Source organism: Eleutherodactylus coqui, chromosome 3, assembly GCF_035609145.1.
Source record: "Eleutherodactylus coqui strain aEleCoq1 chromosome 3, aEleCoq1.hap1, whole genome shotgun sequence".
NCBI lineage: Eukaryota > Metazoa > Chordata > Amphibia > Anura > Eleutherodactylidae > Eleutherodactylus > Eleutherodactylus coqui.
Window position 1 is genome coordinate 236,588,859 of NC_089839.1, and position 12,907 is coordinate 236,601,765.

A 12,907-nucleotide genomic window follows, 5' to 3' on the forward strand; every position below is an offset into this window, starting at 1 on the left:
TAAACTAGACAGTATAAGTCAACGGTTTTATCATTCAGCACAGCCACAGTAATATATCTAGTGCATGTAAACCCCTCCAGCTGCAGCTGTTTTATTTTCCTGCTTACATAGCTACAAGAGAGTTTGTTTTTAGCAAGGTGAGTTGTATTTTTCAATACTGCCATTTTAAGTAATGTTCTAGAAAACTTTAAAAACGTTTTAAGTGGGGAGAAATGGAAAAATGCAATTGTGCTACTGTTTTGGGGTGTTTTTGCTTTTACAATGTTCATAGTGAAGTGAAAATGGCATGTTATCTTTATTCTGTGGGTCAGTACAGTTATAGTTATACTAAATTTATATATCTAAAAAAGTTATGGCGCGTCAAAAGATGAAGACAGAAAGCCACAAAATGAGACAAAATAAAACCATTGACTTCAATGGTTTTGTTTTCACTATTGGGATTTTCAAGTGTTAATACTATGCGCAAGAAAATATGCCCTATCTTTCTCACACATACTTAATGCTACAGTACATGCAAGAAAGATAGGACATGATCTATCTTCCAGATTTTTTATAGTCAAACAAAAACCCAGTTCATGCGCTAATACACACCATAGTGGCGAGCATACTAGCGCATGCACTCATTTGTTTTTGTCCTAAGACAGTTTCTGTAGCCCCATATCACAAATCAGGAGAGACTCCTTTCTTCCTCTGTCCACAGCTTAGCAACTCTCTGCACAATCTGCATGACTTTCATTAGCTGTTTTTTCTTTTGACTAGAGGTTACTATCCTTAGGACTGTATCTGCAACACTGCAGTACACCAGGAGAGACTCCTACTTCAACCTCTGTCCTTCACCAAGAACTTCTCTGATCTACTTTCTGTCTTTTCTTCCTGCTCAGCTCTGTTCCTTCATTGCAGCCTCCTCTTAAAATCAAAGTTACACATAAAACAATATCATATAATCATTAAATAATGGTAAACCGTACTCTATTACACATGGATGCGAGATCTTACACTACATAGTTTCTAATACTGATTTGATGTATATAATTAGCAATACCCATTTATTACTCAGAATTTTAGTCTATTTTACATATTTAAAGCAGAGTCCAAAAAACCCTGAAATTCTTTGAAACATGGATAGGGGTCTCTTGGATTACACCAACAGCAAATATTGTTAATTTTACAGTAGGGATGGGCTAGTTGCAGAGGTTCCCCAAGTGAAGAAATGTTTTAGGGGTTTCATCATGGTATGAATGCTTCACAAATTCTCTTCTAAATTCTAAGAATACTACAGATATGAATTCTCCTATACAGTATATATTCTAAGGGCTTAGTCACACGGGCGCATTGGCGCCCGTGTTACTGCACTAAAAGACAGCCGCACTGCAGATGCGGCCACGCCGCTGGAAGAAAGTACATGTGACCAGCTCCATTGCCGGTCATCTGTTCTTTCTTTGGCGCTGCGGAAGTCGTCGGTCCTGAAGTGCGGCCGTCTTCTTCGTGCAGTGAGGGCTCAGTCACATAGGCAGATCAGTGTGATTAAGCCCTAAAACAAAGATAAAGTAATTATTCATACCTTTCATAATTGCTTCTGCTAACACTGTCAGGGACCACGGAATATTCTGATGAATTGCCATGATGATTAGAATTTACTGTTATTTGCTCTGACATATTTTTATTATATATTTTCTAGGTGACGATGAAATACAAACGTTAGAGAAAAATATATCATCGGCATACAGGATAATATCTGCATTATTGTTTGCTCTTTCCACGTGGGGAAAATACGTAATTTACAATGGAATTAAATAAAAAGATATCATTCAGTTCTGCTAGTTTATTAGTTTTGGCTTTATTATGCATAATTGCCCTTGGTAGTCTGTTTGTTGCTTATCAATTTTACCAGGAAGAACATTTCAGTTATCAAGAAAATGCAGGAAGGAAAAAGTCTCCAGGAACTTTGGAAAAAAATGAAAATGGATTTCAATGGATCGAGGATTTGCTCAATAGCACACTATCTACCCCATCAGCTTCCTCTGTGGGATATCTAAATATTATGTCTTATCCATACATCATCAATGAGTCAAATAAATGCAAGGAAGAAAGCCCCTTCTTAATAATTTTAATTGCAACAATTGCCAGTGAAGTTGAAAACCGCAGAGCCATAAGGGCCACATTTGGAAAAAAGACCTTGATAAATGGGACCTCTATCATGTGTATGTTTCTTCTGGGTAAAGATAGCAAGCAGGAACCCAATTCCATCTTGGAGGAAAGTGAGAAGTACCATGATATTATCCAAAAAGACTTTCAGGATACATACAAAAACTTGACTATTAAAACACTGATGGGAATAGAATGGGTTTGTAACTACTGCCCTACAGCTAAATATGTCATGAAGACAGACAGTGATATGTTTGTTAACATTGATCGCCTATTAGATCTATTGGAGTCAGAACAAGCTCAAAAACAAAACTATTTTACAGGACATCTAATGGAAAACCACAGACCACACAGGAACAAGAACAGTAAATGGCACATGCCTCATTCCCTCTATCCAGGTGAATTTTATCCTACCTTTTGCACGGGCTCAGGTTATGTATTCTCTGGGGATGTAGCAGCAAAGATTTTAAGGTCATCTTTCAAAGTGAAATTTCTTTATCTGGAAGATGTGTTTGTAGGAATTTGCCTTGATAGGGAAGGTATTAAGATAGCACGCCCTCCAACAAATAATTTGTTCAATAATTATCGTGTTTCATTCGATCCTTGTGTCTACAACAACATTATAACTTCTCATAATATAAAGTCAAATCAACTTATTAAATATTGGACAATCGTACAGGAAAATAAAGAGAGATGTTCAAATTCTCAACAGAAGCAATAAATGTATAATATATGTATAATATGTATAAGCATGTTAACTAAACATGTTTTGCTCTTTTATTCATTTTTTTACTATAATCATGAAAATTATAAAACCGCTAAATGAAGATCCAATAAAAGATGAGTAAATGCTCTCCACTTGCACATGGTACAATTGCGAAAAATCTGGCACTCATCAATATTTCAGAAATATTATTTTAGGATGATTTCATGCATGTTATGCAAAGTCGAAATTCACTTGACATTACAGTTAATTCAGGACCGTTGTCGGATATTCAGAATGCTAAAGTAAACATCTTATTGCTCTAGAGTAGCAGCCAGAGCCACAAAGTGACGCACTCTTTGAGCAATCTGATGAAAGTCTTGAATTGACCAAAATGTCAAATGAATTTTGACTGTGGATTGTGTACATGAAAACAATGTATGCAACAACAAAGAAAAGGCAGCAGCACTTGAACGTACCTCAATCTGAGGGGAGGTGTAATCCGGGTAAATAATGCAGGCTCAAAAAAAATGAATCTGAATCCGTGATCCATAGATTCAAGCACAATCCTTTGTAAGCTTAAGCCGCATCAGGGATATTAAAAGCATGATACTCACATATTTGAGTGCTTCATCTTTATTGAATGTGCACAAGTAGACAGCGTTTTGCAGTCTTTATCCAGTCTATACCACCATTAAAACCCACACAGAATAAATACGTACAAGCTTAAACACAGACCAATCACCAACACAAACTAATAATTAACATGTTAAAAGCCCGCCCCTCGGGTCGGGACCATACCCAGTGCATTCATTTCCTCAGGTGCTGGTGTTTAATGTATCAGTAAATCACCATATTTGGCAGAATCCAGGCTCTCAGACACATTTTGAGAAGCCCAAAAAGAAATTGCACCAGCAGCACAATGGATGCATACCCAATTCAGGGGAGGCAAACTCTGCACAGCCAATTCTAGAGAATGAACTCCACTTCTCCAATCATAAGCAATATCCAAATTAAGTATGAACGGCAGCAGAATGGCTTTGATGCATAAAAACAGGTATTTATTCCATTCTTAAAATAGTACAGGCGACGTTTCGACCATCTAATGGTATTTATCTTGCCTGTTTTTATGCATCGAAGCCATTCTGCTGCTGTTCATACTTAATTTGGACATTTTGAGAAGCCCACGTCTCTTGTGTATAACAGCGCATGCGCGGGATTCCTATGAACATCCACGATAATGGGCTTCTGCCCTTCAGCAATATGAGTGCCGTTATTGATTGATGTGCTGGTAATTAAACAATGATGGATAGTAATAATTTATTGCACTAAATATCTTACCTTTGTCTATGTGTATAGCATCCCTCACTCTCCCTCTCGCCATACCATGCACATCTCCAGCCCCTTTACCTTGTGTATCACCCCATTACTTGTAGTATGTAAGCTTGTTGGAGCAGGACCATCACCCTTATTGTTTCCATCAACTGATTATTAAATGTAACTGTGGTTCTGTAATTTTTGTACTTTTGTCTTTCTGTATTCCCCCTGTCTATGTAAGCACTGGGGAATATGTGGGTGCTATACAAATAAAGATTATTATTATATAAATAAAGATTATTATTAATAAATAATATATAATATATTGATAAGTGTGGGCGGGGGTATAAAAATCAACATAAATCATTGATATACATTAAAAAGTGAAGTTATGATGAATGATAAAATTAGATTAATAGTGGGGGAAAACGGTGGTATATAAATTATAGATCCATTGTATAGTGGCAGAAAGATGAGGTCAAATGCACATATAAAAAGAACAAATAACTCACAGATGTAATAAATATGTATACACATGATTTTATAAAAAATGCATAAAAGTGCATATTTTGCATACAAGTTCTTAACACAAACTGCAAAAAGTATAAAAAAAATGTAAACTAGTTCAGGATATTGAATTTCATGTAAATCACAGCAAGAATGCATATTTTGCGCAAAAGTTTTCAGATGACAAAACACATTTTAAAAATGTATACAGTTATAAATAATTCATAAGAATATCTAGGTTGTTGTAACTAAAATGATACTTTCCAATATTGATAATATAGTAGTGAAAATTGGACTTTTTTTAACACACACACATATATGTATATATGTATATATATATATATATATATATATATATATATATATATATATACACTACCGTTCAAAAGTTTGGGGTCACATTGAAATGTCCTTATTTTTGAAGGAAAAGCACTGTACTTTTCAATGAAGATAACTTTAAACTAGTCCTAACTTTACACAAATGCACTCTATACATTGCTAATGTGGTAAATGACTATTCTAGCTGCAAATGCCTGTTTTTTTTGTGCAATATCTACAAAGGTGAATAGAGGCCCATTTCCAGCAACTATCACTCCAGTGTTCTAATGGTACAATGTGTTTGCTCATTGGCTCAGAAGGCTAATTGATGATTAGAAAACCCTTGTGCAATCATGTTCACACATCTGAAAACAGTCTAGCTCGTTACAGAAGCTACAAAACTGACCTTCCTGTGAGCAGATTGAGTTTCTGGAGCATCACATTTGTGGGGTCAATTAAACGCTCAAAATGGCCAGAAAAAGAGAACTTTCATCTGAAACTCGACATTCTATTCTTGTTCTTAGAAATGAAGGCTATTCCATGCGAGAAATTGCTAAGAAATTGAAGATTTCCTACAACGGTGTGTACTACTCCCTTCAGAGGACAGCACAAACAGGCTCTAACCAGAGTAGAAAAAGAAGTGGGAGGCCGCGTTGCACAACTAAGCAAGAAGATAAGCACATTAGAGTCTCTAGTTTGAGAAACAGACGCCTCACAGGTAACCCAACTGGCATCTTCATTAAATAGTACCCGCAAAACACCAGTGTCAACATCTACAGTGAAGAGGCGGCTGCGGGATTTTGGGCTTCAGGGCAGAGTGGCAAAGAAAAAGCCATATCTGAGACTGGCCAATAAAAGAAAAAGATTAAGATGGGCAAAAGAACACAGACATTGGACAGAGGAAGACTGGAAAAAAGTGTTGTGGACGGATGAATCCAAGTTTGAGGTGTTTGGATCACAAAGAAGAACGTTTGTGAGACGCAGAACAAATGAAAAGATGCTGGAAGAATGCCTGACGCCATCTGTTAAGCATGGTGGAGGTAATGTGATGGTCTGGGGTTGCTTTGGTGCTGGTAAGGTGGGAGATTTGTACAGGGTAAAAGGGATTCTGAATAAGGAAGGCTATCACTCCATTTTGCAACGCCATGCCATACCCAGTGGACAGCGCTTGATTGGAACCAATTTCATCCTACAACAGGACAATGACCCTAAACACACCTCCAAATTGTGCAAGAACTATTTACAGCAGAAGCAGGCAGCTGGTATTCTATCGGTAATGGAGTGGCCAGCGCAGTCACCAGATCTGAACCCCATTGAGCTGTTGTGGGAGCAGCTTGACCGTATGGTACGCCAGAAGTGCCCATCCAACCAATCCAACTTGTGGGAGTTGCTTCTAGAAGCGTGGGGTGCAATTTCACAAGCTTGCCTCAACAAATTAACAGCTAGAATGTCAAAGGTGTGCAATGCTGTAATTGCTGCAAAAGGAGGATTCTTTGACGAAAGCAAAGTTTGATGTAAAAACAATGTTATTTCAAATACAAATCATTATTTCTAACCTTGTCAATGTCTTGACTCTATTTTCTATTCATTTCACAACGCATGGTGGTGAATAAGTGTGACCTTTCATGGAAAACACAAAATTGTTTGGGTGACCCCAAACTTTTGAACGGTAGTGTATATATATATATATATATATATATATATGGATTTTTTCAAAATAAATATAAATAGCTTGTTACCCACGACTTCGTCTGAGTTAAATTTGTATTTTGTTTATCCAATCAGTGCTTTGCTGTATATTGAAACGTAAGAAGTTGAAATAGTGAAAGGAATGTAAATGCAATATATTGTCAGCACAGTTCTGTACACTACGTTTTTGGTCTTGTCATCTTTTGCTAGGATATAAAGGTTTTGTATGCTATATACACGTCAGCACGCCACATACAGTTGCCCATGAGGAAAACATGTTTTTTTTCTAAATGTACACCTGCTACCTTAAGTGTTTGCCCTTGAACCTTATTGATCATCATCGTAAATGTTATTTTTAGAGGAAATTGCAGGCTTTTGAATTGAAAAGGCAAATTGGTAGGTATTATCGGAATGCATGGAATTAAAACACTTTCTTCTTTTGCTATTCCCAATGGCTCATACAATATTTCGCCCCAGGTGTGTACTTTGTAATTGTGTGCTGTTGCACAGTTTTGGTGCATAAATATTACGCATTAATAGGACCAGATCACCAACTTTTAACCTTAGCTTATGGGAAGGCACTCCTGACAATTCTAAAGAGTTAAGGAACTCTACAGGGTATGGGGTGACTTGTTCTGTGTCCATAACATTATCCACCGACAGATACTCTAAAATTTCTTCTTCCACTTGTGAAATAATTTTTCATTCATCTGTCCTACAGTTTTATTAGTTGGTGCAAAAATTGCCCTTGACACAACCATTCTTTATCCCCCATATTAGGTTGCAGTTAAGAATAAAGCTTGCAAAATCTGTCTGTTTGTGTTGTACAACCCAGTTTTCATTTGTTATAAAGCCGAGGTAAAATGAAAGCTGTGCTATGATTGATTGCTAGAGCTCAGCTTTAATTTCTTACACAGCTGAGGTAAAATAAAAGCAGCACTGTAATTGGGTGCTATTTCGTGTACTGCTGATGTAAAATAAAAGCTGTGCTGTGATTGGTTGTTGTGGGCAACACAGATTTTCTTTAAAATCTCAATCCATGTTAATGTGTCTTTCACTTAAGTTTTAATCCTGTTCAACGCTGGGTATCCCTGCTAGCTTAATAATCGCATACGTGTGACAACAATTTCTGCCCGTTTGTGTAGGCATAGCTTATTAGGTGCACCCCCTTCCCATCTACCTAGCCAATCAAGCGGTGCAGGGATGCAGGGATTTGTCAGATCCTCGGTCACGTGGTAGCATTTTACTATATGCATGACACTGAGATTGGTTGTGCCTATTGAAAGTTTATATAAGCATGATTTTCTTTGTCGACTTCTTATATGTGGGACCTGAGGTGATGTATTTCCCTTGTATTGATGCTGCATTTCCTTAATGTTCAGTTTTTCTATCATTTTATTATATTTGTAATTGTAAACAAACAAGTATTTAGTGATACATTTCTGCAGTCCTGTTTTGGATATTTATTTTTTGTTTTATGCATATTATTAGCCATACCCACTTATTACACAGAATTATAGTCTATTTTACAAATCTAAAGCAGAGTCCATAAAACCCTGAAGTTCCTTGGAACATGAATAGAGGTCTCTTGGATTATACCAACAGCAAATATTCTTAATTTTACAGTAGCAATGGGGAAGTTGTAGAGGTTCCCCAAATGAAGATAAGTTTTAGGGGTTCCATCATGGCATGAACGCTTCACAAATTCTCTTCTAAATTCTAAGAATACTACAGATATGCATTATCCTATATAGTATATACTCATTTTTCATACCTTTTATCATTTCTTCTGCTAACACCTTCAGCTGTCACTGAATATTCTAATGATATGCTGTGATGATTAGAATCAGTATCATTTGCTCTGAAATATTTTTATTTTATATTTTCTAGGTGACGATGAAATAGTAACATTAGAGAAAAATATATCATCGGCATACAGGATAATATCTGCATTATTGTTTTCACTTTCCGCATGTTGAAGATACATAATTTACAATGGAATTAAATAAAAAGATATCATTCAGTTCTGCTAGTTTATTAGTTTTGGCTTTACTATGCATAATTGCCCTTGGTAGTCTGTTTGTTGCTTATCAATATTACCAGGAAGGACATTTCAGTTATCAAGAAAATGCAGGAAGGAAAAAGTCTCCAGAAACTTTGGAAAAAAATGAAAATGGACTTCAATGGATCGAGAAGACATTATCTACCCCATCAGCTTCATCTGTTGGATATCTAAATATTAGGTCTTATCCATACATCATCAATGAATCAAATAAATGCAAGGAAGAAAGCCCCTTTTTGATAGTTTTAATTGCAACAATTGCCAGTGAAGTTGAAAACCGCAGAGCCATAAGGGCCACATTTGGGAAAAAGACCTTGATAAATGGGACATCTATCATATGTATGTTTCTTCTGGGTAAAGACAGCAAGCAGAAACCCAAATCAATCTTGGAGGAAAGTGAGAAGTACCATGATATTATCCAAAAAGACTTTCAGGATACATACAAAAACTTGACTATTAAAACACTGATGGGAATAGAATGGGTTTGTAACTACTGCCCTACAGCTAAATATGTCATGAAGACAGACAGTGATATGTTTGTTAACATTGATCGCCTATTAGATCTATTGAAGTCAGAACAAGCTCAAAAACAAAACTATTTTACAGGAGATCTAATGAAAAACAACAGACCAATCAGAAACAAGAACAGTAAATGGCACATGCCTCATTCCCTCTATCCAGGTGAATTTTATCCTACCTTTTGCACGGGCTCAGGTTATGTATTCTCCGGGGATGTAGCAGCAAAGATTTTAAGGTCATCTTTCAAAGTGAAATTTCTTTATCTGGAAGATGTGTTTGTAGGAATTTGCCTTGATAGGGAAGGTATTAAGATAACACGCCCTCCAACAAATAATTTGTTCAATAGTAATCCTGCTCCATTCAATTCTTGTGTCTACAACAACATTATAACTTCTCATAATATAAAATCAACTCAACTTATTCATTTGTGGAAAATTGTACAGGAAAATAAAGAGAGATGTTCAAATTCTCAACGGAACCAATAAATGTATAATATATATATATATATATATATATATATATATATATATATATATATATATAACATGTTAACTAAATCTCAACATGTTTTGCTGTTGTACGGCTCGGTCAGACAAGTGCGTTTTACATGCTGCTACAGCAGTGTGTACAACCACACTTCTATAGCAACCAATACGTTGCTATGGAAGCACTCAGATGGACCCTTCTTAGAAGTGCAGAATCTGCGCTTCTAAAAAAACAACAGACAGTGAGTGCCGACTTGCCTGTCAGCTCCGTGGTGTGCGCTGTCCAGGGTGCTTACAATAGGCTCCTATGGGAGACGTGGAAGCAGGCTTCCCACACCACGGACATGTGAACGGGCTGCTCTGTGGAGCTAGGGGCAGCCCATTCATGCGCAGAATTCCCTGCATGTCAGCAGCGTGGTTCACACGTTGCTTAGCAGCATGTGAACCACACTCGTCTGACCGCGGCCTTATTCATCTTTTGACTGCTATCATGCAAATTGCAAAAACATTAAATGAAGATCCAATAAAAGATGAGTAAATGCTCTCCACTTGCACATGTTACAATTCCGAAAATCTGGCACATCAATATTTCAGAAATATTATTTTATGATGATTTCATGCATGCTATCCAAAGTCAAAATTCACTTGATGTTTCAGTTAATTTAGGACCTTTATCAGATGATCAGAATGCTAAATTAAACATCTTATTGCTCTAGAGTAGCAGCTAGAGCCACAAAGTGAAGTACTCTTTTTGAAATCTGATGAAACTCTTGAACTGCCCAAAACATCAAATGAATTTTGAGTGTGGATTGTGTGCATGAAAACAATATTATATTAATAAAAATAATATATCTGCAACATTGATGAGCACCACCAAAGTACAGTAAAACCTCTAGCATTGACATCTACCAAGGCCGATTTTGAGTATGGCCTTTTTTTAGCCAAAATTTTGTCTCTAGTAACATTGGTTGCCTCTAATAACACCGGTGTGTGTCGGCCCATGTGACCTTGCTGCTGAACCCACATGATCTCCTGCTCGGTGTCTCCTCCTTCTCCTGCTGCTAATGCAACCCACCCTTCTCAATCATTGGTGACGGGTAATACACTAGTAAAGTACAGTATTGTACAATTGCACTCCAATTAAACAGCACTGAGAACACAGTGATAAGGCTGAGGACAGATGATTTAGTAGATGTGACCCGCAGTCTTATGTAACACCTCCGATAACATGTTCAATAACATGTAAAATGTTCATTAATTCTTTACAGTAGTCTTTTATATTCATGCATTAAATTGTTATTGCTTTGGTATTAAAGACCATATTCATGCTCCATTAAATGTGTTTTGTTTTTTTTTTGGAATGTCTAGAACAAATTAATTGGATTTGCATTGATTGCTATGGAAATAATTACCTTGAGTAGCAACGGTTTCAGAAAAAGCCGATTGCTTTCGGACGGATTACAAACCTTAGAAGACATTTCACTGTAGTGTCATTTGTTTTTGGATATTCACCTACATTATCACAGTGTTCCCCAACAAACTAACAAAGAACTGTGCCAGAGTTCTCATCGCTAACCAGTCCGCTAATTTTTTTCTGGGGCAGCGCAGGTCATCTCACATCTACCATTTGCTGTGTGCAGTCAATAAGCCAGAGTTCTCTTTGCTAAACAGTGGGTTAATTGTTGCTGGGCCAGTGCAGACCATCTCATAACTCCCATTTGCTGTGTGCTGTGAATTACCCGCAATTCTAATCGTTAAACAGTGGGTTAATTGTTGCTGGGCCAGTGCAGACCATCTCATAACTGCCATTCGCTGTGCGCGGTGAATTAGCCACAATTCTCATTGCTAAACAGTGGGTTAATTGCTGCTGGTCCAGTGCAGAGTATCTCACGTCTCCCATTTGCTGTGTGCGCTGAATTAGCCAAAGCTAGTTCCCATCGCTAAACAGTGGCTTACTTTTTGCTGGGCCAGTGCAGAGCATCCCACGTCTCCCATTCGCTGTGCACGGTGAATTAGCCGCAGTTATCAGCACTATCCACTGGGTTAATAGTTTTCTGCCCCTTGTGCTGGGCATTGCACAATACCCTTTCCTTGTGTGCGGTGAAGTAGCCCTATCAGCACTATCCACTGGGTTACTTTTTTCTGCCATTCCATACAGCCTCTCTTATCTACAAGTCTCTGTGCGTGGTAAATTACCCCTAGCTATAAGCGCAAGACAGTGGTTTAATTTTTTTGTCACAGCATAGAGCCTCTCGTATCTACAAGTCTCTGTGCGCGGTGAATTAGCCCCAGTTCTCAGCTCTATAAAGTGGGTTAATTTATTTGGGCCCTGCTCTGTCCTTTATCCGACATGATGAGGAGTAGGGGTAAGGGTCAAGGAGGCGAACACAGGCGTCCAAGTGAGGGTGTGGGTATAGGCCAAGGTCCTGGGTGGGGTGAATCACAGCCGGCTGCTGAGGGATTAGGAGAGCGCTGCATCTCTCCGCTCCACAGATTCATATCACAATTTGCGGGTATGCATGGCAGACCTTTATTACAAGCAAAGTAGTGCGAGCAGGTCCTATCGTGGATAGTGGAAAATGCATCAAGCAATGTATCAAACCCCCAGTCTTCCACGCAGTCCACTACTACCGGGCTAGGGACTGCACCTCTGAATCCTCTGGCTGCTCCTGCTTCCTCACAGCCTCGTCTCTCCAGGAAAATGACAGATTCTGAGCAGGCAGACTCCCAGTAACTGTTCTTGGGTCCCTGCCCTGAGTGGGAAAAAACGGTTCCTCAACCACCTGAGAAGTTTGTTGCGGTCAGCTTAGGTGACAAAAGGCACACAGCCGCTGAGCTGTTACAGGGTCTGACGGAGCAGACCAACCTCTGGATTTTGCCGCTGAGCCTTCAACTGGGCATGGACATGTGTGACAACGGGCGTAACCTGGTGGCGGCTCTGCAGCTTGGCAGCCTCACACACGTGCCATGCCTGGCTTACATCTTCAATCTGGTGGTTTAGCGATTTCTGAAAAACTACTCCCACTTGTCTGACCTGCTTGGCAAGGTGCGCCGCGTGTGCGCACATTTCCACAAGTCCACCATGGACGCTGCCATCATCAGGACACTGCAACATCAGTTTCAGCTGCCAGAGCACCGACTGCTGTGCAATGTGCCCACACG

The 12,907-nt window shown here is 38.4% G+C and overlaps 2 protein-coding genes across 5 annotated transcripts in view; both read left to right on the top strand.

The window, feature by feature from the left end:
- Positions 1–4,981, top strand: part of LOC136621572 (beta-1,3-galactosyltransferase 2-like) — a 56,247-nt gene extending 51,266 nt beyond the window's left edge. For all 3 annotated transcript variants that reach the window (XM_066597126.1, XM_066597125.1, XM_066597127.1), the window contains exon 2: positions 1,679–4,981. In XM_066597126.1, the coding sequence (XP_066453223.1) occupies positions 1,784–2,866 (1,083 nt within the window). In that variant the 5' untranslated portion in view covers positions 1,679–1,783 and the 3' untranslated portion in view covers positions 2,867–4,981. The remainder of the gene's footprint in view (positions 1–1,678) is intronic.
- Positions 1–9,756, top strand: part of LOC136621573 (beta-1,3-galactosyltransferase 2-like) — a 61,023-nt gene extending 51,267 nt beyond the window's left edge. Inside the window, exons 1-2 of one of the 2 annotated variants that reach the window (XM_066597128.1) lie at positions 2,413–2,543; positions 8,570–9,756. In XM_066597128.1, the coding sequence (XP_066453225.1) occupies positions 8,675–9,745 (1,071 nt within the window). In that variant the 5' untranslated portion in view covers positions 2,413–2,543; positions 8,570–8,674 and the 3' untranslated portion in view covers positions 9,746–9,756. Of the gene's footprint in view, positions 1–2,412; positions 2,544–8,569 lie in introns of those variants that run through there. The other variant, XM_066597129.1, reaches the window with a different exon arrangement.
- The last annotated feature ends 3,151 nt before the right edge of the window (positions 9,757–12,907 follow it).